General features: G+C 44.1%; 2 protein-coding genes, 1 long non-coding RNA gene and 1 pseudogene across 6 annotated transcripts in view; 1 reads left to right on the top strand and 3 right to left on the bottom strand.

The window, feature by feature from the left end:
- The window catches only part of LOC148672291 (G protein-coupled receptor 35-like), a 13,791-nt pseudogene extending 12,294 nt beyond the window's left edge, over window positions 1-1,497 (bottom strand). The window contains exons 1-2 of the transcript XR_015935736.1: window positions 1,445-1,497; window positions 378-447 (exon numbers count right to left, since the gene is read on the bottom strand). The product of XR_015935736.1 is annotated as a G protein-coupled receptor 35-like (transcript). The remainder of the gene's footprint in view (window positions 1-377; window positions 448-1,444) is intronic.
- Window positions 1-1,506, bottom strand: part of LOC148672292 (proteinase-activated receptor 3-like) — an 8,110-nt gene extending 6,604 nt beyond the window's left edge. Inside the window, exons 1-2 of one of the 2 annotated variants that reach the window (XM_088627921.1) lie at window positions 1,445-1,506; window positions 378-447 (exon numbers count right to left, since the gene is read on the bottom strand). The gene's annotated coding sequence lies outside the window, so the exon portion shown is untranslated. The remainder of the gene's footprint in view (window positions 1-377; window positions 448-1,444) is intronic. The other variant, XM_088627920.1, reaches the window with a different exon arrangement.
- Window positions 787-18,696, top strand: LOC148672293 (uncharacterized). 2 transcript variants are annotated; one of them, XR_015935737.1, is made up of 3 exons: window positions 787-927; window positions 1,276-1,388; window positions 14,916-18,696. It is a non-coding gene; the product is annotated as an uncharacterized LOC148672293 (long non-coding RNA). The 2 variants fall into 2 exon arrangements; XR_015935738.1 differs by lacking the exon at window positions 14,916-18,696 and adding an exon at window positions 7,915-8,939.
- Window positions 12,438-14,114, bottom strand: LOC148672294 (somatostatin receptor type 2-like). The gene has a single exon (XM_088630817.1). The coding sequence runs from the start codon at window positions 13,860-13,862 to the stop codon at window positions 12,996-12,998; it is 867 nt and encodes a 288-aa protein (XP_088486943.1). The 5' UTR covers window positions 13,863-14,114; the 3' UTR covers window positions 12,438-12,995.
- Window positions 18,697-22,033: the final 3,337 nt, after the last annotated feature.

Genomic DNA, 22,033 nt, shown 5'->3' on the forward strand with positions numbered 1-22,033 from the left:
ATGGGATCAATATAAAACAAGTAAATGTGTTACTAAGTCCTCATAGAACACATCTATTGGTGCCCTAAAGTGAAGTTTTAGAAGGATTCACAAGAGACACTTCTGCACCAATCCCTTCTGCATGATATGTTAACATATCCGACCACTTTGTTATTCGACTATGAATTCATCCAGCTAGAACACACTCAAAGTACAAATTTTCAGCTTGATCCCGATATGTACAAAAGGCAATGGACAACTGAGACTGCCACAAATAATCTCAGAGACATCACCAATCCTGAGTCAACATCCATAGGTAGCAGCTCTTTACGAAATGTATAACAAGTCATTTTAAAGAGTGTGCACGGCTATACAGTGTAAGTCACACCGAATCTTACCTTCTTGGCGGCTTTTCAGGAAGACGACCCCGTAATTAAGACGACCCACCGCCTCTATCAGGTTCTGACACTGGTGAAAAACAAGAGAGATGAGCGAAGTCAAATCGGACCGGCTTCCTGAATCACAGACTTATAACAATGCTGACAGAAGAGGTGAAGCAATACATTGTAACACTGGCTGATTGCCTGGAGGGAGAAGGGAGTTAATTGCGCTCAGCAGAGGGGAGTTCCATGTGCTGAGCAGGGAGGCAAACAGGGCATCGCCAGGACTCGGCCCCTCACTGTGGCACATTTCCCAACACCTCAGAACGCTCAGCACCGTGCCGCGTGTTCATTCAGGATCCTGCCCGGTCACACTGCGCCTCTTCAGCAAACCCTCACCCTGAACTGGACCGGCTTCTCCTCCAGTATCTCCGCTTTGACTCAGAGGTTCAGAGTGTCGAAGAAAAGTCTTCACTCAGGTTAGGTGTGGTCAAGCAGAGTCCCTTTATACATGCGCATGGGGAGGATATAATCACGCGGACCTGAGAGCAGCCTCTCATACAGATCTGTGAGTAACCTCTCCACCGAGATGATAAATGCAATGAGTTTTATACCGCAAATTCACACTTAGAAAGCTTCTAAGTTTCCATATTAGGAGTTGTTTTTCTCTCTACAAACATTTCTTTGTAATTGACCACATTCTTCTTAAGAAGCAGTTCGACCTTGCATACAGACAAAAGGAAGTACTGTGTATAAATAAAGGTGTGAAATAAGATAGACATTAATATCAAAAAGTCAAATAATATGCTTACAATTATTCTTTCATATTGTTGCTGGGTAAAAAGCATTTTTCAAAGCCCACTAGTCACTATCTTATACACTTTAAAAAAGGTAAATGCTAAAATTCTTCCTCAAGAGGCAGCGGGCGAGAAGATAAGGGGAGCAACCACCAGGCGGCGAGAGCTGTGGAGCCTGACTGACACCATCGGCACTGCTTCACAGACTCCTGCAGTGCAGAAGCATCTGCAGGTAAGGTCTAAGAGCTGTAAGGTGCATAGAGACAGAAGACCTATAAAGTTACTCACAAGTTTGTAGAAGGAGAAGAGCGATGTTTTGAGGAAGGCAGGATGACAGTGTGAAGGAGGGCTGTGAGTTCTTATAATAAGAGAGTGAATGAGGAAGTGGGCTCCGATCTAGGAGCAAAGCTAAAGCACGTTCAAACAATCCCCAACACACAGGATGTAACAGAAATGCCAGGGGTCGCTACAACAGCAGCTGAAACTGACTGGAGAATTGCACCGGTGGTACAAAGAGAGACAGAACGGCAGGCACCTACATGCCAGTCTCACCTGTGCTGTACCTCTCCAATTAGGTAAATGTTCATTAGGGCTAAAGTGGGATAATTATTTTAGGTGGCTGAAAAGTTCTAGTCAAAAGTAAAAACATGTATTTATATTTTTTGAGAGGGCGTAATTATTAGAGGTGGTCTACAGGCTTAGGAAAGGTACACTGCGTTCATTACCTTGATTACAAACACATAGAAAGGTTTTGATGGAGTCCCATATCCAAGGACGAGTCTGAATGATGTGGAACCCAAAGGTAAAGAAGGAGACTGATGAACAGGGACTAGACAGTGCTGAGGCTGATAAATGCAGCCAAAGTGGGGTGTTGTAATGAGGACCACTAGTCTTCCTAATTTATTTCAATGTCAGTCTAAATGAGTGTTTTAAAAACAGAAAAACATTCTTGGTTGGATTAAGAATTTACATCGAGTAAAGGACAGACATTTAATCTTTATTATACAATGGGTGTTTGTGTTAATGCATAATGCTTTATCTATAATTAATCCAATACCCTTTACAATAATAATAATCCTAATAATCCCCATCTATGAATTGGCTTCATCACTCTGTACTCCTCCCACTGAGAGCTGCTGTGTGGGGAGAGTACTGGTGCACTATGGCTGCCGTCCCATCATCTAGATGGATGCTGCACACTGGTGGAGGGGATCCCCAATACCTGTAAAGCGCTCTGAGTGGAGTGTCCAGAAAAACGCTATATAAGTGTAAGCAATTATTTACAAATTGAAAGACTGTTACTCATTTTCAACATCCAAAACTGAAGCCTCTCAATTCCTAAGTATAAGATAAAAGGCTATTTAGGAACAAGTAAAGGTTTATTCCAGGCTGAAAAGAGAAGAGAAAAAACACAACGTTTCTTCGGCTGTGTGAAAGAGGAAAGTCAGCAGCTGCTAAAGCAAAAGAGAACAACAGCCAGGAGTGTAGGGGAGGCAGGAGCAGGGGGAGGCGGAGTGGACACTCAGGTGGCGCGAAGTCGAGAGAGGTGGTGAGGAGAGGTGTGAAGTCGAACCCTGCAAATGAATGGAGAGGACTGGAGAGAAACGAGTCTGTCGTTGAGAGAAGGGGGAAGGTGTGATCCTAAGATCCCATCTCCTCTCCACTTTGGGTCTCCTTTGGGCTTTGGGTCTCATTTGCTTCATCAGCTGGTTTCCTCTTCCTCACACCTGAAGAAGGCTCCACAGCCAAAACATTGTGTTTCCTTTCTTCTCTTTTCAACAGGAAATAAACCTTTACTTGTTCCTTTGCAGCCTACACATGCTGACGCAGCTCCCTGCTTAAACTACTAAAAGGCTATTTAGCCCATTTACCTGTCCTCTTGCTTTACTCGTTGCGATTTGAATAAATGGTCCCAGTGTAGGAAGGTAGGTCATCAGTTTTGAGAACAACAGTTTTGTGTAGCTTCTTGCATACATTGTATAAAAGCACTTCTTGTTCTTGTTTTTTACGGCACTTACAGTACCATGGCCCCAGAAAAACAGATCTTTTCCTTTTTTTGCAGGATTTTTAATGTCAAATGATGTGAAAGTTTTACACCTCTAAATGAGAAGCAGACATTAATAACAAGTACATAGCTGTATGCCTTTATTAATATCAACCAAGTAATATCTGTCAATCAAATATTCAAAAGATTTTTAAGCAGTCATAGAATGCATAATATAAAATAGTGTATAAATGTGTTAATTATAGCACCAGTGTGGACTAGCAGAAACTAAATATGGAGAAATCTACAAAAACAGCTTTATAAGACTAGCTTACATTAGTGATCTTGTTGGCAATATAATGCAACAAAATCTCAAACTACACTAGTAACGTTAGTAACACAGTTATCCAGGCATAAGTCCACCATATTCAACAGACAGCAGATGAAGTTGCATGAAAATGAATGTGAAATCCTATATACCAGGCACATAATATAACAAGTGAAATAGAAGAGGCTGGGCTGTTTTTGATCAATACTTTTGAGGTAAATGCACATCGAGATTCTGAAGTGTTTCGTGGAGTCTAACTACCTCGAGTGGAGAAATGATAAACTATAGTAGTTCAGGTGGGGAGGTGCGTCAGCATGCGTAGGCTGCAAAGAAACAAGTAATAGGTTTATTCCATGCTGAAAAAAAGAAGAAAGAGAACACAACGTTTCGGCCGTGGAGCCTTCTTCAGGTGACACAAACCTCGGATAAACGAAACACAATCACGTCAGAAACCGCGCCGCCCTCGTTTTCTATCATCCACCGCCACTGAAGCTTCTAGAATTTACGCAAATGATAAACTATGCCAGGTTGTGCTAGTTAAACCGTTAAATTCAGACAGGCATTTATATAATTGTATGAGGAACCACTAGAATAATTTAGTGAGTAAAACAGAAACCGTTCAATATAGTTTAGAAAACAGAAGTGGCTCCTTTAGGTTGGAAAAGAAAACGCAAGGTTTTATTTAGTGGCTGACATTTTTCTCAAAGCAAATAACAGTTTTGCAGTCTTTGCACGGCTGCACATTTTAAAAAACTCATGAAGTGCACTGTACAAGGGATTAACAGTACTGCCCACTGTCACTTCTACATTTCCCCGTAAGAAAGGCTGGCCGTTCTTGTGCAGACTCCTCAAGAAACTTGGCCAGGTTTCAATAAACAAACGTCTTTTATTCAAATTCACGATGGTTTCGTTGACAAAACAAAAATCAGAAGTTTTCTACCATAACCAACTAGTCCACAAACCTCGGATAAACGAAACACAAGCACGTCAGAAACCGAGCCACCCTCGTTTTCTATCGTCCACCGTCACTGAAGCTTCTAGAATTTACACAAATGAACTTGAGAGATTGGTTAACAATCTTAAAGGCATACACGCAATTGCGTAATAAAACAACGTGGTTTTCAAATAGCGGAACATCAACATATTTTTGACTACGTACTTACAGGATTGTTTTTAAAAGAATATAACCAAAAATTAAAACACCACATGGCTCCTACACCTACTTAGAAATTTAAACCCACTTAAAAATATTTCCTCTAAGTTTTCATTTTGGTGCTTGCGTACAATAATACATACTTTTATATTGTAACGCATACGGCCGACATCAGGGGTTGTGCGAGCCGGCTCACCACCGCAGCCGTCGGGCTGATGGGAGATTTCCCTTTAGCTCAGCTGGCTGGGTCCCTGTTGAGTGACGCCGAAGGCCCGGGTTCGAGTCCCCAGCGGTGGGGGGGCCGACCTGAGGCGGTAGCGGTGAGGGTGCATACACACGTGTACCAGAGAGCGCTACAACATTTTACAGTGTGTAATCCTCCTCATCACTATCTAAGTTCCAGAGGAGTGATATCACCAGTACCAGGACAAGGGCAGAAACACCTGCGACTCAACACTCTCCCACCCTACGAACTCCAGAAAACTAAGTAGAAAACACCTGGATTTAAAGGCAAGAGCAAATAAACAAGGCGACAGCAATCAATCTGGTTCTTGAACCTGTATTCTGCAGTGTTTGACACTCTTTTGCAGAGACACAGAATAAAGCAAATTGCAGTCCTGCTCAGGTTATGGCTATTTCTGTCTGCCACTCCATCTGATAGCAGCCCTTTCACAGAAACAGTGCATGATGTCTGAGTGCTTTTTCTGTACAGATGTGAGAAATCACTCTCGTTTCCTGATGCTGCAGCTCAGACAGTTGCAGACTACAGTTAAAAAAACGTGTAGTCAAGTGGAAGTAATACAATTCAGTAAATGCACAAGAGATCTACAAGAATGCACTTACCCGAATATATGAAAATTCTCTCTGAAACTAAATGAAAGAGCCTGATTTAAGACTGTATACAAAATCTCCAGTCCTGATCCAGGGCTACATTTCAGAAGGTTCTAGCAGTTTGAGCACCTGAAATCAAGAAACAATGAACCAGACGAATGTACTGTAGAAAGATTGGACTTGGAAGGCAGTGTCATCTTAATTAAAAGAATTGGTTGTTTCAGTGCAGTTAGTTAACAGCTCAAGTGGTTATTGATTATTTCTTCACAGGACTGATGCTATACAGTGGCAACATCAGCATGTTCACCACAATCACAACCCCGCCAGCGCATCACCTTAGTCCCCCTGCATTTCAGTGGTCCATCTTTGATCACAGACAAGCCTCCCTGGACTTCTAAATCTTACTTTGCATGGTGAAGTCTGCATGGTCCGAAGTTCTCCTATCTTCACTAGGCATCATTCACTCCTATTTAGGCATTGACCTGACTCACTCCAGGTCACTATAGCCATTAGCTTTAATGCTAGCTACACCGGCTGATCCCATTTGGCCAGGACACCTGGCAGTCTAATTAACAAGCACTCACACCCCAGACAGCAGCAGTAGCCAGTCAGGTGTGCCGTCTCGGAGAGACATCAACAGTCTGCTGGTGGTACAGCACAGGAGTCCTCAGGACCCTCTGCTGTCTAGACTCCCCACCCAGCTGTGGGGAGAGAATAGGCTGCTACTTTGCCACACGTTGCCCTATTTCTTTAGGTGCAAACACCTCCCGTCAGCCCTGGCTCAGCTGGCCAGACCTGTTCCTCAGGAGCACACTTCAACCCTGCTGGGCCTAGCAAACCAACCACCATGCAGTCTGATTATCCAGCACTTGTGATGTCCCTCGGTACAGCCAAATCGAGGTCTTCTCACACTTTCTTCACTCACTGAGCCCCACGGGCCTGTTAGGCAGATGAAATCAGTGTTACAGAGCTCTCTCCCTCTCCCACTTTCTCTCCCACTTCTTCACCCATTCTCTTTCTCTCTCCTTCTCCCTCACACTCTACCTCACCCTCTCCCTCTCCTTCTCCTTCTCCCACTCCTATTCCCACTCCCTCTCCACTTCCTCTCCCTTTCCCTCCCTTTCCCAGACACAGTCTGAACCCTCTTCCTTCTGGCTGCTCTTATTCACCTTTCCATTAGTCCAGGGAAGAGGCCAATTGTACTCATGCCTATTCTGTCTGCTCCTTCTCTTGTGTGGAATCTCACTCCCTGTGGGTGTCAGTTATTCTACGAGCCCAGGTGTGTCACATTATAACCTGTTTTGTGCATTAAAAGGTGGGTTTCTCTTATAGCCACCTCTTACTACCTCACACATACCAACATTTTTTTAAACTACAGTACTCTTGGGTTCTACACAGCACTTTCATAAGAGGAAGAAGAAAAGTTACAAATGAAAGCAAATTATTATGCCCATCCAACCTATATAGTTATTTTAGGCACTAATTTCTGCAAGGACCTCATGCAGCTAGGATTCAATAACAAGACTGTGTAGCTTGTCCCATACTCTCAAAATCTTTGTGTAAAAAAGTGACTCCTGTTCTCATAGTACCCGGGGCAGGAGTGCAATGCAATTCTTTATAGTAAGTTTGCAACTGCGTCCCTCATGTCTCAGATCTTGGTTTCTTCCAAGAGCTCCCCTGGTAAGTCTGAGTAACAAAGGGTGTCCAGCTTCATGTTCTGTAAGCCTTTGTTTCAGAGGATATGATGTTCTCCCTGGGTCCTTCCCTATTCTATTTTAATTTTACACTAGATTAAGCCACTTGCCTTTAAAAAAGAACATCTTGCCATGATTTAAAAAATCCCAAGTGAGGTAATAAATTGTGTTTTTTTTTTCCACTAAAGAAGGTGAAACTACTGAAAATAAGAGACTGACTAACATAAATACATACATTAAATAGAGAAGGCGAAATGTTGCTAAACTGTGATAATACCAGCTTTATCTCTGCAAATCACTGTTTATGAACTATCCTTAGTTTCTAGTGCTCATCAGGGAGTGTGCATTAAATTATTTGTGCTTCTGTGTCACTCAAGTGTGTGTCACACAATGATAACTTGTGTGTTCTTATATTTGACTTTGTGTTAGTATTCATACTGTATATCAGGTTGTGAGAGATGTTCTTGTACGTGAGGTGCATTATTAACACTTTATAAACTGAATTTAGTTAATAAAGGTTGTAACAGTACATATTTGCGTTCTATATTTTAAATACACAGCACACATTAATAACAGCACATGTAATAATACACACTTAATAAAGTACAATATTTACAATGTTGTACTGGTTCTGAATAGGCAGCAACTGTAACTCAGTTCTATGTCACAAGTGTCCACAAACCTCAAACTGAAGGGTTCAGATTTTAAACTTTACTTATAAAGTGTTCATTTTGTGTTTGTGATCAACTCCTTTTAAATACCTTACAGAGAAAGACTTCAGCCCACTGAAACTCAGCAGGTGTGAGCCTGGCCAGTACCTGGATGGGAGACCTACTGGGAAAGGCTGATGCTGGAAGAGGTGTTAGTGGGGCCAGTAGAGGGCGCTCACCCTGTGGTCTGTGTTGGGCTTAATAGCCCAGTATAGTGACGGGGACACTATACTGTATAAAAGGCGCTGTCCTTCAGATGAGATGTAAAACCAAGGTCCTGATTCTCAGTGGTCATTAAAAACCCCAGGGCTTTCAATTTTTCTCAAAAAGAAAGGGGTGTTACCCCTGTGTCCCAGCCAATCATGGCCTCATAATAAACCCCATCTATGAACTGGCTTCATCAGTCTGCTCTCATTTCCACCAATAGCTGGTGTGTGGTGAGCGTACTGGCCCACATTGGCTGTTGTTGGAAAGGTGGGACTACACATTGCTGGTGGTGGAGGGGAGTCCCCATTATTATTATCACCATTGAACATCTTGATTCACTGATTGTTTTGTTTGTGAGCAAGAAAAATACAATCATTACAGCAAGATGTACTGTAGACTGGTAACAGAACATTCTGAAGCTCTTACAAATACTTGTAATTGTGGTTGAGAACAGGAAATATTTACAACAGGAAAAAAATGGAACTTAATCAAAACCCAGTCTTACGAAAACAAGGAAAAAAAGTATTGCAAGTTCCGCTTGAAGTACAACGGGCAGAGTTATTTCGCTGAGTTGCTCTAATACTATGAGTAATCACAGGAACACTTTGGCTTGTCACTCAGCAAATCAGTTGATTCAGCTGTTGTACTTCCCACTAGGGGAGCCTTCCGTGTGGAGTCTGCAAGTTCTCCCTGTGCCTGTATAGCTTTTCTCCAGGGACCCAGATTCATCACACGGTACATGTAAACAAACAGATTCATGCTCTTCTTCTGAGCATTTCTTGTCATTACTGGCCTCTCTATGGGGAAAGCGAGCAATGCTCGTTAGACAGCACAGTGTGAGCAGGGTAAACCGCTGTGACATGGAAAGAAACTTTGGCTGGCAAAAAAGGAAATCAACCAAATTGTTCGGTTGTCCACAGTTTGCCCATTCATTTGTCCCAGTTCAAAGGCAACATGCAAGACCTGAGCTTGTCTGGTTACTTCAGGCCCAACTGGGGTCCCAGTCTACTGCATTAGCCCTCTTTTCCACACTGATCTCGGCAAGCAGGGCTTCCTGAGTGCAGAGTCCCAGATGGGACTGGCTGAAAACCTCTGATGGCCCTCTCACTCATTTCCAAACCTTGTGTTTTATGTGCAGTCCTTTTTTGTTTTCAAAAACCCAGATCTTTCACACAATGTGTGCTCAATGTGAATATATCTTAATGGCAAGGGGGGGGGTTAAGATCATGCTAAGGATGCTCACAGAGGCAGTGAAAAGACAGTTAAGTTAGGCGAGGGGTGCAATTTGGGGCACATGTGTACCTGGACGAACGTAGATGCCAGCCGAGTGTTTGTTTTTCCATTGCGCTCATAGCAACAACAAAAAAAAAAACATTTGAAGATGTCAAAACGTCTAAAAAAAGAAATAGAATGGGAGAAAAAAGGGAAATTCCGAGACTGAAGGACAGAATCTGTTTTTCAATGGACTTGATGTGTGCGTAATACATGAAAGCAGTAAAAGCTGGCATTTTGAAAGATTACCAAATTCACCGTCACTGTGTAACATTGCACAAATTACGCTGAGTTTACTGTTAATTCTTTTGATGATGAAATCACAAAGGCAAAAGAGCCTCTGGAATTTCTGCACACTGTAAAAAACCTGGACCTTGCAGTGATGTTACGTAAATTAACTGTTTTGATTTACAATGCCTTGCATTTTTGATTACAGTGCCTTGCACTGTTGAGCAAGAGTGTGTCCCCGACAGAAATAAATATTGAAGCAGTTCAGGTGGGTATCTGCGTCAGCGTGCGTAGTCTGCAAAGGAACAAGTAATAGGTTTATTCCAAGCTGAAAAGAGATTAGAGAAAACACCAAGTTTCGGCTGTGAAGCCTTCTTCAAAGGCTATTACCTGTTCCTCTCCATCTGTGTTCTCAAAGATGTTTTTCCTAACTCCTACATCAGCAAGACTTTTGAAACTAAAATTATCCTGCAGCTTGGATCCCACCTTTCCCCTTCTCTCAACCACAGACTAATTTTCTTCTATATTCTCTCTATTCATTGTAGGTTTCATTTCACAGTTTCTACACCTATCCTGACTTCACACCTCTTGATTGGCCAGTCTGTCTGTCCCCTGCTCCCACCTCTCACTCCTCCTCTCTCCCAGCTTTTGTTCTCCTGCTACATTACCTTTGCTGTATGCCCTGTCTCTCTCACACCTAAAGAAGGCTCCACAGCCGAAATGTTGTTTTCTTTCTTCTCTTTTCAGCCTGGAATAAACCTATTACTTGTTCCTTTGTAGACTACGCATGCTGACACTGACACAGCCACCCACCAGAAATAATAATTGACCTGTTACCCAAGAGTCTTAAAACAAAATGGACAAATGGAACTGGTTCACACATATCACCATGAGTACATTAACAATTCAGACTTCAAAACTCAACATGTTAACTTGAATTCCCACAAATGGTGAATGCCCTCAGTACCTAGAGTAAATAAAGGTTCTGGCAGGTGGTGGGTTTGAATCCCAGGTGTGGTACTGTTGTTGTACCCTTGAGCATGGTACATCACTCAGATTGCTCCATTAAAACACCATGCTGTATAAATATGTACAAATGCAAATTGATTTGGATATATATCTCTCTTTAAAAACTTTAATCAAATGAATTAATAATAATCATGCGTAATTAATAACAATGAAATGGACCCCAAATCAAATATTGATTGTAGTCCAGCAAAGACCCCACACAGCTGCTGCTCTCACCAAGCTCCCTAACAATTCCAGAGGGCACCTCCACACAGTGCAATGTCTATAAGACGGATCCTGTGCAATAACTCCCTGATGAAGTTGCTTACAGCTCACAAAATAATTGATGTCTGTCTTCCATCCTCAGGGAAAAGCCATTGGAAGAATCCTGTAAAGGCAAAGGCATCCAGAGGTGCTAGAAAAAACTGACAGAAGGAAATACTGAAACCATTTTCCTTATAGTGTATTAACAAGAATTCCATAGACATGTTGCAGATGTGGATCGTGTAGGCAGGACTGGGACTAAACACAGCAGTTCTGTCTGTAAAGGAGATGTGAGGAGACTTCCCCTTGTGTGAACGTCCTTGGATTCCTCTCCTGTATTGGTTAGACACACTCTGTGAGACTCCAGTACAATCAGGGAATGTTGGCAGCCATAGGTTACAACGCTGACCCAGACACTACAAGATGAACAGGTTCGGTGAGTTGGCCTCTTAGAGGTACTTTAAATAGCAGTGTGAATCTTTCATCAGATAGGAAACAGCATTCGATACATGGTCTGACACCCAAACAACCACTCAGCCACTTTCCATACTACAGGGTTTAGAGGAAGCTAGTGCCATTTTGACTCACCAGAACACCAACAAACTTCCTATGACCTATTATCCTCCTGCCAGATGATGAGATCACCAGGGCAGCCCAAGGACTTCATGATTTGGGATTGGGACTATGCCTGGCCACACAATCATGGGAAAACAAGGAAAACAGCAGGGGGCTAAGCACACTGCCCTGAGGGGGCACCTATATTGACAGTCAGCATGGAAGAAAGTTTCCATCGTCCCCCACAGTCTGTATTCTGCCAGTCAGGAAATTCATAATCCAGCTGCAAAAAGAGGCTTTGATGCCCAAGTCATTAAGCTTCCTGACTAGTCTGGATGGAACTACTGTATAGTGTTAAAAGTGGAGCTGTAATCGATGAATAGTATTCTGACTTATGTGTCTCTATCATCCAAATGAGCCAGGGCAGTGTGAAGGCAGTGATAAATAAATCCAATCAATTGATCGAATCAATCAATACTTTGTTCATTGTTCAGTCCCTTCAAAATTGGAAGAGACTGACCTTGATCCATGAATGAAGCAGGTTGAACATGCTAGTGAGCTCATCCCACTGCATTGAAACACTTTCAATGTGACGTGAGTGTGACAGCTGAAGCACAAAGGAGCGTTGTTGTGGCTGTGTACCAAAAAAGAGACAACAGGGGGCGCTCTTCTCCAGGCAATAACAGAGCGAGCATTGGCAGGGAATTAAACAGCAACACGTGTGTGGTGCAGGCGAGATGAAGTCATGAAGTGGTTCAGTTTTTATTAAGAACACATGGGTCTGTAGCATGAATATTGCATCCTTGAAACATGGGTATCAGGATCCACCATGTGCTAAAGCCTGAGCTTACATATTCTAGATTTTGCTAATAAAAGGCAGACTGAAGATATTAGCATACAATCTTCTTTATACCTGGAGACTAAGTTGTAGTGTGTTGAGAGTCTCGTATAGCTCTACACACAAACACAAACAGTACTCTCTTTATGAGCAAAAGCAGTTTATTGAACTAGCCAATCAAAACAAAAGGCTCAAATTCAAGGGGTCAATTACTCAATGTACAGCAAAAACAATCTGCTCAAAGAAATGGTACAGGTTGCTTCATTTTCAGTGGCTTAAACAATGTGGGCTATTTACTGTAGGTAAACAAGTCAGGAATAGTGATTGAAAACTATAAAGGTCAGAAAATGTAACATTTAATTAAGTTTCAATCTGCATTTTCAAAACGGTGTCTCAAAATAATACTACTACAAGCAACAAAATAATAAAAACATTTTTTTTTTACTTTTAAAAATTACCGAGATATAAAAGCATAAAGCATAAAGCCTTAAATGAACAGGCCTGTGAGTGGCTTCAGGGCTGGAGAGCAGATTAATGCCTACAATGTGAAGGTCCCAAGGTTCTCCTTTATTATCAACCAACGATCAATCAACATTTTTTCTCCTATAGCACCTTTCAATCCAGATCATTTTCAAGGCACTTTGTTATCAGTTGAAGGGACCAATCACAGTTAGCCAAGAATGCACCAGTGCTGCACAGCTGGATCCAGCTGTCAGGTGTCTCAATGCTTTACAGTGTATCTACCACGTGAGCGTTTTGGCTAGTAGTTAGGGCTTCTTTGGAAAACAGCACATCTTGCCTGAGGAGTTTGGCTTGTCCATTTTAGAAATGTAGAGCACTGGCTCAATGCTGCAGCTGAGATCCATGAAGGAGAAGAGGAAAACGCTGATGTAGCACTTGAAATCATGAGCAGGGAAGTGGTACTGGAAGGGGAAGAGAGCCACAGGCGGGAGATAATTAAACACGATAATGGCCAGAATGTTTAGAACCATCTTGAAGGCCTTCTTCTTCATGGGGTGCATCTCCTCCTTGCCTAACACTGACCGCCTCAAGGCCCACAGGATGGAGAGGTTGCAGAAGACCATTATGGTGAAGCAGGTGAGAATTACAATGCTGAAGGCCTCTACTATACTACCTATCCCAAGGATGGACTTGGTCAGGGAGTAGGCTATTGTAAAACCCCAAACGGCCGCAGCACAGACTTCCCTGTAACTGCGGTCTTTGATCTTGGTGAAGGTGATGGGGTGCACCACGGCCACGTAGCGGTCCAGACAGATGCAGGTGAGGAACAGCGGGGTGACGTCTTTTAGCCCATAGGAGAACCTCTGGGCGTACCAAATCCGCTCATCGTTGAGAAGCAACCGGTTAAGCAGCTCGACAGGAGTCATGACGCAGAAGCAGGCGTCCAAGACGGCAAGGTTCACGATGAAGATGTCAGAAGTGGAGGAGTCGCTGGCCTTTCTCAGGATTAGCCACATCACCACCAGGTTGGCCGGCAGGCCGATGGCAAAGTTGAAAACCTTCACGCCAAAATAGAACACGAAGCCGGAGATGTCCGCCTCGCAGCCAAGGAACTGGCTCCAGGGCACGGCCGTGATGTTGGGCGCGCTGGAGTTGGCGTAGGAGGCCTCCATCGCGGGGCACGGGGCCTGGAGAGAGGGAATCGGATGGCGAACTGTCAAGGGCCGCTGTCAGAGAGACCACAAGAAGAACACAGAAACACTTTAGTCCATTTTAGTCCAAGCTACAGTACAGCAATCGGAACCAGGGGAACAGGGTCCTGGTGGGAATTCAGGAAGCAAGATTAATGGGATTATCTGTTAGGGGAATTCATGTCGTACAAGGTAAACGTTGACGGCATTATCAGTATGCATACAAAACCCCACCTACGGTATGTATTTATGAAATGCCATTTGTGCCAATAGCACTGATGCAGTTCCTTGTTCAGAGCACACCACAGAGTAGAGAGCTTTGAAACAAGAACAGGGTTATGAGCAGGTCAGAACGTACAGCTGGTGGTAAACATTCAACGTGTCAGTTTTTATGCTAGATATTTGGTTTCATTTGGTATCAAGTTAGCATGACACTCATATAAGTCATGTGAGTGCATTTGTCTTTCCCTCAGTTTAATTGTCAACATAGCTGTTGAAATACTAACAGGCAAGCACCTGTGTCAGAGTCTCTAGAGTTTAAACCACCTTGCGCTAATATGCAATTAGCCACTGTAATCAGTATGCAATAAAATAATGTGTAGTGAAACAGACAATGAAATTTCATATTCTTATACAGAATACATGAAACAAAAATAAGTCCCCTTGTAAGCTTAGATAGCTTTCTGAATGGGGGAGTGTGTCTGAGGAGCTGGGTTGGCGAAGGCTTTTGAGCTGTAACACAGTGGAAATTTTCTGCATTTCGTCCCACGGAGTCAATCTTTACACCGACACAGTGAAATCAAGCACACAAGCCTGTGACGAGTGTCAGGGCACAGGGCTCTGAGACCTGACTGCAGTGTGCATAGTGTGAGCTTGGCTTCGTGTTAACAGCTCCTTACACTTATAGAGCGTTTTTTTTTATTTATTGGACACTCCACTCAAAGCGCTTTACAAGCAATGGGAACTCCCCTCCACCCCCACGCATGTGAAGCAGGCCTGTGCTCGATGGCCCACTGTCTTCATTTCTCTTTTTAGGCCACCGGTGCACCTGGATCACCACAACCTTCTCGCTGCCCATTCCTGCGCTCAGTCCTCTGGGAAGACATCCCCCATGCTGCTCCCTGTACTTGCTCTAGAGCTGATCACCTCTGCAGTAACAGCATGACGTCTGGGACACAGCATGCCTTTTTACAGCAAAGTCGGCCAGTTTGATCCTGAAGAGCATTACCCCACAGCCACAGAGCTTGCCTGCAGAGCAGTAGATCTACTGTAACACTCCTGGGAAAATCACAGAAACATGAGTAAAGTCCACAAAATAGAAATACCTAGAGATTAAAGAAATTAAAAGAAACCTTTAATAATAAGAATATCCGCCGATGCGCTTGACTGAAGGAGCTGAAAATAGAATGGGATGAAAATATTTTCAGGAATTAGAAAATCGCACTTGGTTCTATCTAGTTTATTCGTCCCCTGTTTGACAGTTACAATGTACTGTATATATGTACTCCTGGCATACTGTATACTGGATTACTTTGCATTCAAAAGTCCTCCAGAATCTTTGTGCTTCTCAAATTGGCTTGCTGCTGTAACAGTATTTGCAACTATACTCTATGTTGAAATCATCTGCAAGAAGTTTGACTATACCAGAGAAGATCATTGATATTGACGAGCATATGTACTTGTCCTCATTAAGAGCTGCAGTGTAATTGTTTTTCATCCTCGGACAGTGGCCAGCACTCCCGTCTGGTGTGTTAGGTGACAGTGAAGCAACCAGCTTCCCCCAAAAGAGGAAGCTCCTGTCCCTCCTGCCTGAGCAAGACAAACGAGGGGGCGAACTTTCTATTCTCTGGGACCAGTGATGTGTGATGCAGTGTCTCTCTGACCTCATCCCTCTCCTGCTTGTGTACGCAGTCATTTGGATGGAAAGCAATTAGCTCTTAATTAAATCACCTCCTGAGTCCCAGATGTTCCAGTAAGAAACTCACGATTCCCCTGTGCCTTGCTCAGTGTTCACACACTCACACAGACAATATGCAATAGGCAGCCCAGGGAAATCCTGACTTTCTTACTGGGAGAGAGGGGAGTTCAGAGAGGATTTAATTATGAGCTAATTGCCTTCCTTTCAAATGGATGCAGGTGCACGGGTCTGCCTTGCAGGAGGTGAACAGAGATGCTGTGTTGCTGTGCTCTGGGAAAAAGTAAGCTTGACCCTCCATTCCTCTTGTTGAGAGCAAGTCAAGTCGGTTTTTCCACTGATCAAAGGCACGTATCCTTGTGCTGCCGGCGAGCTCCACGCATCCTTGCAGGAGTGCCCGAGCTGATCGGAGAAGCAGAGCCTCTCTTGCTGACAGCCCTGCAAAGCCTCAGACGCCTGGCGTGTCCCAGCAGCTGCTCCGCCTCAGAGGCACTCAGCCAGTCTAATCTCTCCACTTCAGCAATTCCAGTCTCAGCTCCAGCACATACAAGCTCACAGGCACCGCAGACCTTAGCCTGCACTCGATGCCACTGTGCTTACTGGTTCAGCCACTCAGGAAACTGCCCCTGCCTTCTTTACAAGTTTTTTTACGGTCACTAAGCCAGATATAGAACAAGCCTTGATTGAATTTGCTCAACCTAGCCTCTCCAGTCATTTGGTGAAGTAGCATCTCCCTTCTCCACCTGATCTGCTGGGCAGTGGGGCTGCTGGGGCAGAACTGGGCAGAACGGCTACCCTATGTCACTCAGCTGGGGTAGTGCATGCCGTGATGGTTGATCTGCTGTGTTGTGGGCCCCCTCCATTGTGTAAAGCACCTTGGGTTTGAAATTTCAGTTCATTTCAGTAAAGTATTTTGGCTATATACTGTAATGACACTTAAGGTACGCAGTTAAACAGCTTGTAGTATCAAAGACTTGCAGTGGAATGGACAGGGCTGTTCAATTCTGGTGCTGGAAGGCTGGTACTACTGTATATGTCTGCAGGATTCATAGGTCTTTTTAAAACAGCAGCATCTGAAGTCCAGACTGGGAGAAGTGACTTAAGCCAGTAACCGACTGGTTTACCTTTTTAAGGGTTGCATTGGAATAAAGACGTTTGAGGTCACATTGACCCTCCAGGACAAGGATTGGACAGCTCTGCTTTATCTCAGCATCATTTCTTTCACTTGTTCAATCATCTTCAAGCCTTTGTGGAAGATGAACTCCCCTTTTACTGCTGTTCGCACAAAGGCAGTCAATTTAATTCACTTGAAATTAGGTTTTATCTACAAGGGAAGCTAGGAGTCAGGAGTTGGAGCTGGAGCAAGGTGCCCAGGCCCACCCTGACTGATCCAAGGCCTACCCAATCAGTCCAAAGTAATTTAAGATTTTTTTCCCTTGAAAATTACGTAATTGCAGTGGGGCAGTGCACACGTAGCCTAATTAGCTATTGATGTCATCAGACACTCTTAGAGCCATCTAACGCAAGTTTTTTGGTTTATTAGCAAGTTAACGCACTGTTAAGAGTAATAGTCACACATCCAAGTACATCACGCAGTGTTGAGAGACTCTTTTCAGCTGTTAATCGGGTCAAGACGCATGTGTGATCCTCAATGTCATCAGATTGTCTGAACAGCTTGTCTATACTATCATTTGAACGGGAACTTGCAGACTCTCTAGACAGCGATGAGATTATCAATATTCAAGCCCCAACGCCTGAGTCTGGTCTAGAAGGCCAAAACCTCACAACAGAGGTAGGCACTGATTGTTCTTTTTGTGTGTGTGTTTCCACCGTGACACCGTAGCGTTTGGCAGCCTAGGTAATTATGGCTTAACCTGTGTGTGTGTGTGTGTTAGAGAGAGAGTATGTATATATACTGTATAAGGTTGATTATACCACATGAGGATTGGATTGTAAATTTGTAGGGCCCCTGTGCTGGCAGGACGGTCAGATAGAGCCCGGGCCACCCACTTTTCCACAGGTCCAAAAATCAATTCCTGGCTACGCCCCTGAGCTGGAGGTTTCAGAATGAAAGATTTCCTCAATTACGCGGCGTGTGACCCGCTGCCTGTAATGTTAGCAAACGAACCCCTGTGGAATTAACAGTGCTCATTAAAGGACTGCTTGACGTTTCCACCTGTGTCTCTGCATCATTAATTGGCAACCAATTAAGAGCTATCGAGCGTAGTTTATTCAACTGGTTTTCATTCCAGCTGAACCTGTGATTCTGGCCCTGATATGCAGCAGTCCCAGCTTGTGTAATTAGATCTTGTACTGTATAACCTCAGCCTGGATTTGGATTTCAGGTGCACACTGGTGATGCCAGACATCATGGAGGTACTGCAAGGTGATTAGCTCTAGAATTGAATACATTTGAAATTAATTAATCACAGAGGAGCCTTCTGTGTTTAATTTGCATATGCTTCTCCACATTTCCAGGTGATATGGTTCCCTCTCACCTTCCAAACACAAGTGGGCTGGTTTAGTTACCGCCTCTAAATTATCCCTGTGTGTGTGTGCACACGAGCCCTAGATCGATCCTGTCCAGTGGGATAGCAGTGACCTGTGCCCTGACTGTCCGGGATAGGGTCTGGCTTGTTATAACCCTTAACAGAGTTTACAGGCAGTGCAGGAGAGATGACAGCAGCCAAGATCACTCTCACCTCAGTCGCCTTGACCCATAATCGTCCCTGATGTCATTTCCTAAATTAAAAAACTGGAAGTATCATAGCGAGCCTTTTCTCCTGCACATTCATGTTTTGCATTCCTCCTCCTTGGATCCTCTCTCTGTACAGGGGTCCCAGCCAGGCCTGTTAAGCCGAAGCTTTCTATGACTGAGCAGTCAATAAACATTTAGAAACATTTTGTTCCCGGGTGTTGTTCTTCCCTCTGAGCCAGACAAAAGCAGCTTTCTGCCCACTGGACGAATAAAAACTGCCTCAGACATGTTGCAGTCCCTGCTCAATGTGCTGCTGCAGTGGATTCTCTATTCTCTATATCTGCTTGTGCTCCAAAACACAGATGAAGCAGACGGTTCCACTAGTTTGAAAATTGGCTCCAGGCTTCATATTCATCGCAGCTCATCTCTTGTGTCAAACGATTAAAACCAGATAGACCCTGGACTGCTGCCCAGTCACAGACTCTCAGACACATACAGCAGCGTCCCAGCAGGAATCGGCAAAGTGTTAAAGCACTAAATTCAGATCACAATGACAAGAGTCCTGCTGTGGGCGAGGAGCCCCCTGCTGCTCTTGTTCTGCTCTGGTATTTAACAGAAACAGCAGAGCTGTGAGCGGGGAAGCAAGATGTACATTCAGAGCTCTCACCTGGAGGCTGCTGTACAATGAAACCTTCCTCCCCAAGTGTGTTTTACACATTTCTGTACATTCAATCTACTCCCAAACATATACTGCTCTGTATAGTCATTGTTATATCATATCTCATTAAGTACAACAGAAAATATTAATTGTGATCTGTAATTGCAAGAATAATCTTGGCTTTTGCTAGATTGATATATACAATATGTACTGTATGTACAAATTCTGAAATCAATTTATTTACAGGGAGATATTTTGTTTACTGCCTTCAGTGTTAGTCATATAAAATAGCCAAAACCTTTAGCAGCAACAGAGGGGTTTGAGTCTAACCAGGGCTCCCCAGTCCAGCAAAGCCTGCCTCAGACAGGACACTGGGACCATTTTAGAACAATTTAGGAACACCTCCTGCGGTGTTTTAAAATGAAATCAAGAATCGTGAGGAGCAGGATGGAGGAAGCAGCAACCTTAGTTTAAGGCTGGACCTCATCGACTCTTCTTCCAACAGAGACTGAGGACAATCAAAACAATCTGAGCAGACCAAAGGTATTGTTTTTTCATGGTGTTCAGTGTACTTAGTTCTTGTGTCTTGATTTGTCCTTGACTTCTCGTGGGCAAAGGCAGCGTGCAAAGGTGTCAACTGCCCTGAGTGCTTCTGAAACCACACAGTAAGGCACATCAATCTACTGTATATGCCACACTAAGAACTGTACGAATACTACCGTATATACTGGCTAGACAGAATTCAAATCACAGTCATCTTACCACAGCATCAGCAAGGGTATCAATCTCGTTACCTTGTCTGCCTGTGTGCTACTGTTGTGCCTGGGGTCCTCAATGCACTGTATCCTTTAGGAATGCTCCTGAGGTAAATGAATCGTGTTCACCAGGGAAGGGCCATTTAAGGGAAAGGGCCCCCAACCTCTCCAGTGGAAGAGATTGATGGGGACTGACACTGTGCCCAATCAGAGGAGAGCCATGAGGAGACTTCACAATAATATGAGAGGTGTGTTTGGGAATAAGATACAAGTGTTAGGCAGGGCTCAGCTGGAAAGCATGTCTTTTGAATCCTCCAGTCCACTTTCAGAAGTGATGCAATAGGACCGTGGCAGCCCAGCTGAAAGACAGTGTAAACAACGTGATGCAACACAGCAGGGCTCTGCGGCTCAACTCCACTGCAAGAAAGTGTAAGAAAGTGTAAGGTGTTACATGCAGGAGCAGAATGGTGTTTGATCCGGCTCGTTTAGGAGCTACAGAGCAAAACACCAGGTGAGGAATCCTTTGGGGAGGCAGCTCAGGAGAGGTGGCAGATGAGCTGGGGCCGTTGACCTCTCCTGCCTGTTTGCTTGCCAGTAGCTAGGTGACCCAAGGATAATTCTAATAATAATTATAATAATTGTTTACACTTACAGTATATAGCGCTTTTCTGGACACTCCATTCAGAGCACTTTACAGGTAATGGGGAATCCTGCTACCACCACCAGTGTGCAGCCCCACCTGGATGATGCGACGGCAGCCATAGTGCGCCAAAACGCTCACCACACTCCAGCTCTCAGTGAGGAGGAGAGCAGAGTGATGAAGCCAGTTCAGAGATGGGGATTATTAGGAGGCCATGATTGGTAAGGGCCAATGGGAAATTTGGCCAGGACGCTGGGATTACACCCTTACTCTTTTCGAGAAACGCTGTGGGGGTTTTAATGACCACAGAGTGTGAGGACCTTGGTTTTACATCTCATCAGAAGGACGGCGCCTGTTTACAGTATAGTGTTCCCATCACTAGACTGGGGCATTAGGACCTACTGTATACAGACTACAGAGTGAACCAGGATCTCAGATCTCACAGGATCTCAACCAGGCCTCACTAGAACAATCCCAAAGTTCAATGTCCAATCCTATAACTGCTTGTGTAAATGTAATGCCTTCTGCTCTCAGTCTCAGGTGCCCTTCCTCTGAATTTCCACTGGTCTGCTCTCACTCTCTCCTCCACTCCTGCCCTGTGACTTCTGGATTTTCCTCTGTCCTCTCCAACTCCACTCTTTCAAAGGGCATCTGCCCTCCACTTAGTGTCTATTCTGCTTGAGAGCATTCAGACCTGACCAGACTTCTATCATACCTGCCTTCTGGACACTTTTCTCTTCTCCCCCTCCCATGTTGCTGCAGAGCTGAGGGCCTCAGAGGGAGACACCTCTTTGCCCAGGATGGTGTTTTATGTGGTCATCACAGCCCTGGTCCTCACCAGCAGCACAGGACCAGCACCTGCAGTGAGCTTCGAGCTTGAAAGATAGGAGACAACTCAGTGGGGCTATATGGTCCCTCATACAAACTGAAGCAAACTCAATAGAATGACAGATGTGTCCCTTCACTGCTCCTCCTATTCAAAGGCAGCTTAGATTCTTCCTACTCAATGGGACATACAGATATTGTGCTGGGTGTAATAATTGAAATACTAATTGCTGGTCTTGGTAAAAACAACACACACACAAGACAGGAGTCATTCTGCTCTGCGGCCTGGCATGCATCACGATTAAGAGCGGATTTGTTGAGCCGGTTAATAATGTACTCTATTCAATTCAGAACAACAGGCCTTTCTACAGCAGCTTGCTCAGTAAAGGCTGAATTCTTGACAGAGGTAGGTAGGTACTTTATTAATCCCATGCGGGAAATTTAGGTAGTGTTGCTGACTCACAGCTCTAAGGTCCTGGGTTCAGTTCTGTCCTGGGGTACAGTCTGTGTGGGACTCTGCAATGCAAGCTTTCACTGGCTGCCTTGTATCCCTCCTGCTGTCCAGAGACATGCTTTTCAGGTAAAATCTCTAAATTGTCCCCTGTGTGTGCCCTGCAATGGACTAGTGTCCTATCTTGAGAGAACCGTGCCTTGGACCTTTG

Source organism: Lepisosteus platostomus, chromosome 4, assembly GCF_059453375.1.
Source record: "Lepisosteus platostomus isolate fLepPlt1 chromosome 4, fLepPlt1.hap1, whole genome shotgun sequence".
NCBI lineage: Eukaryota > Metazoa > Chordata > Actinopteri > Semionotiformes > Lepisosteidae > Lepisosteus > Lepisosteus platostomus.

Coding starts and splice junctions, on each gene's coding strand:
- LOC148672294 (XM_088630817.1), bottom strand. CDS start 13,862: ATGGAGGCCTCCTACGCCAACTCCAGCGCGCCCAACATCACGGCCGTG.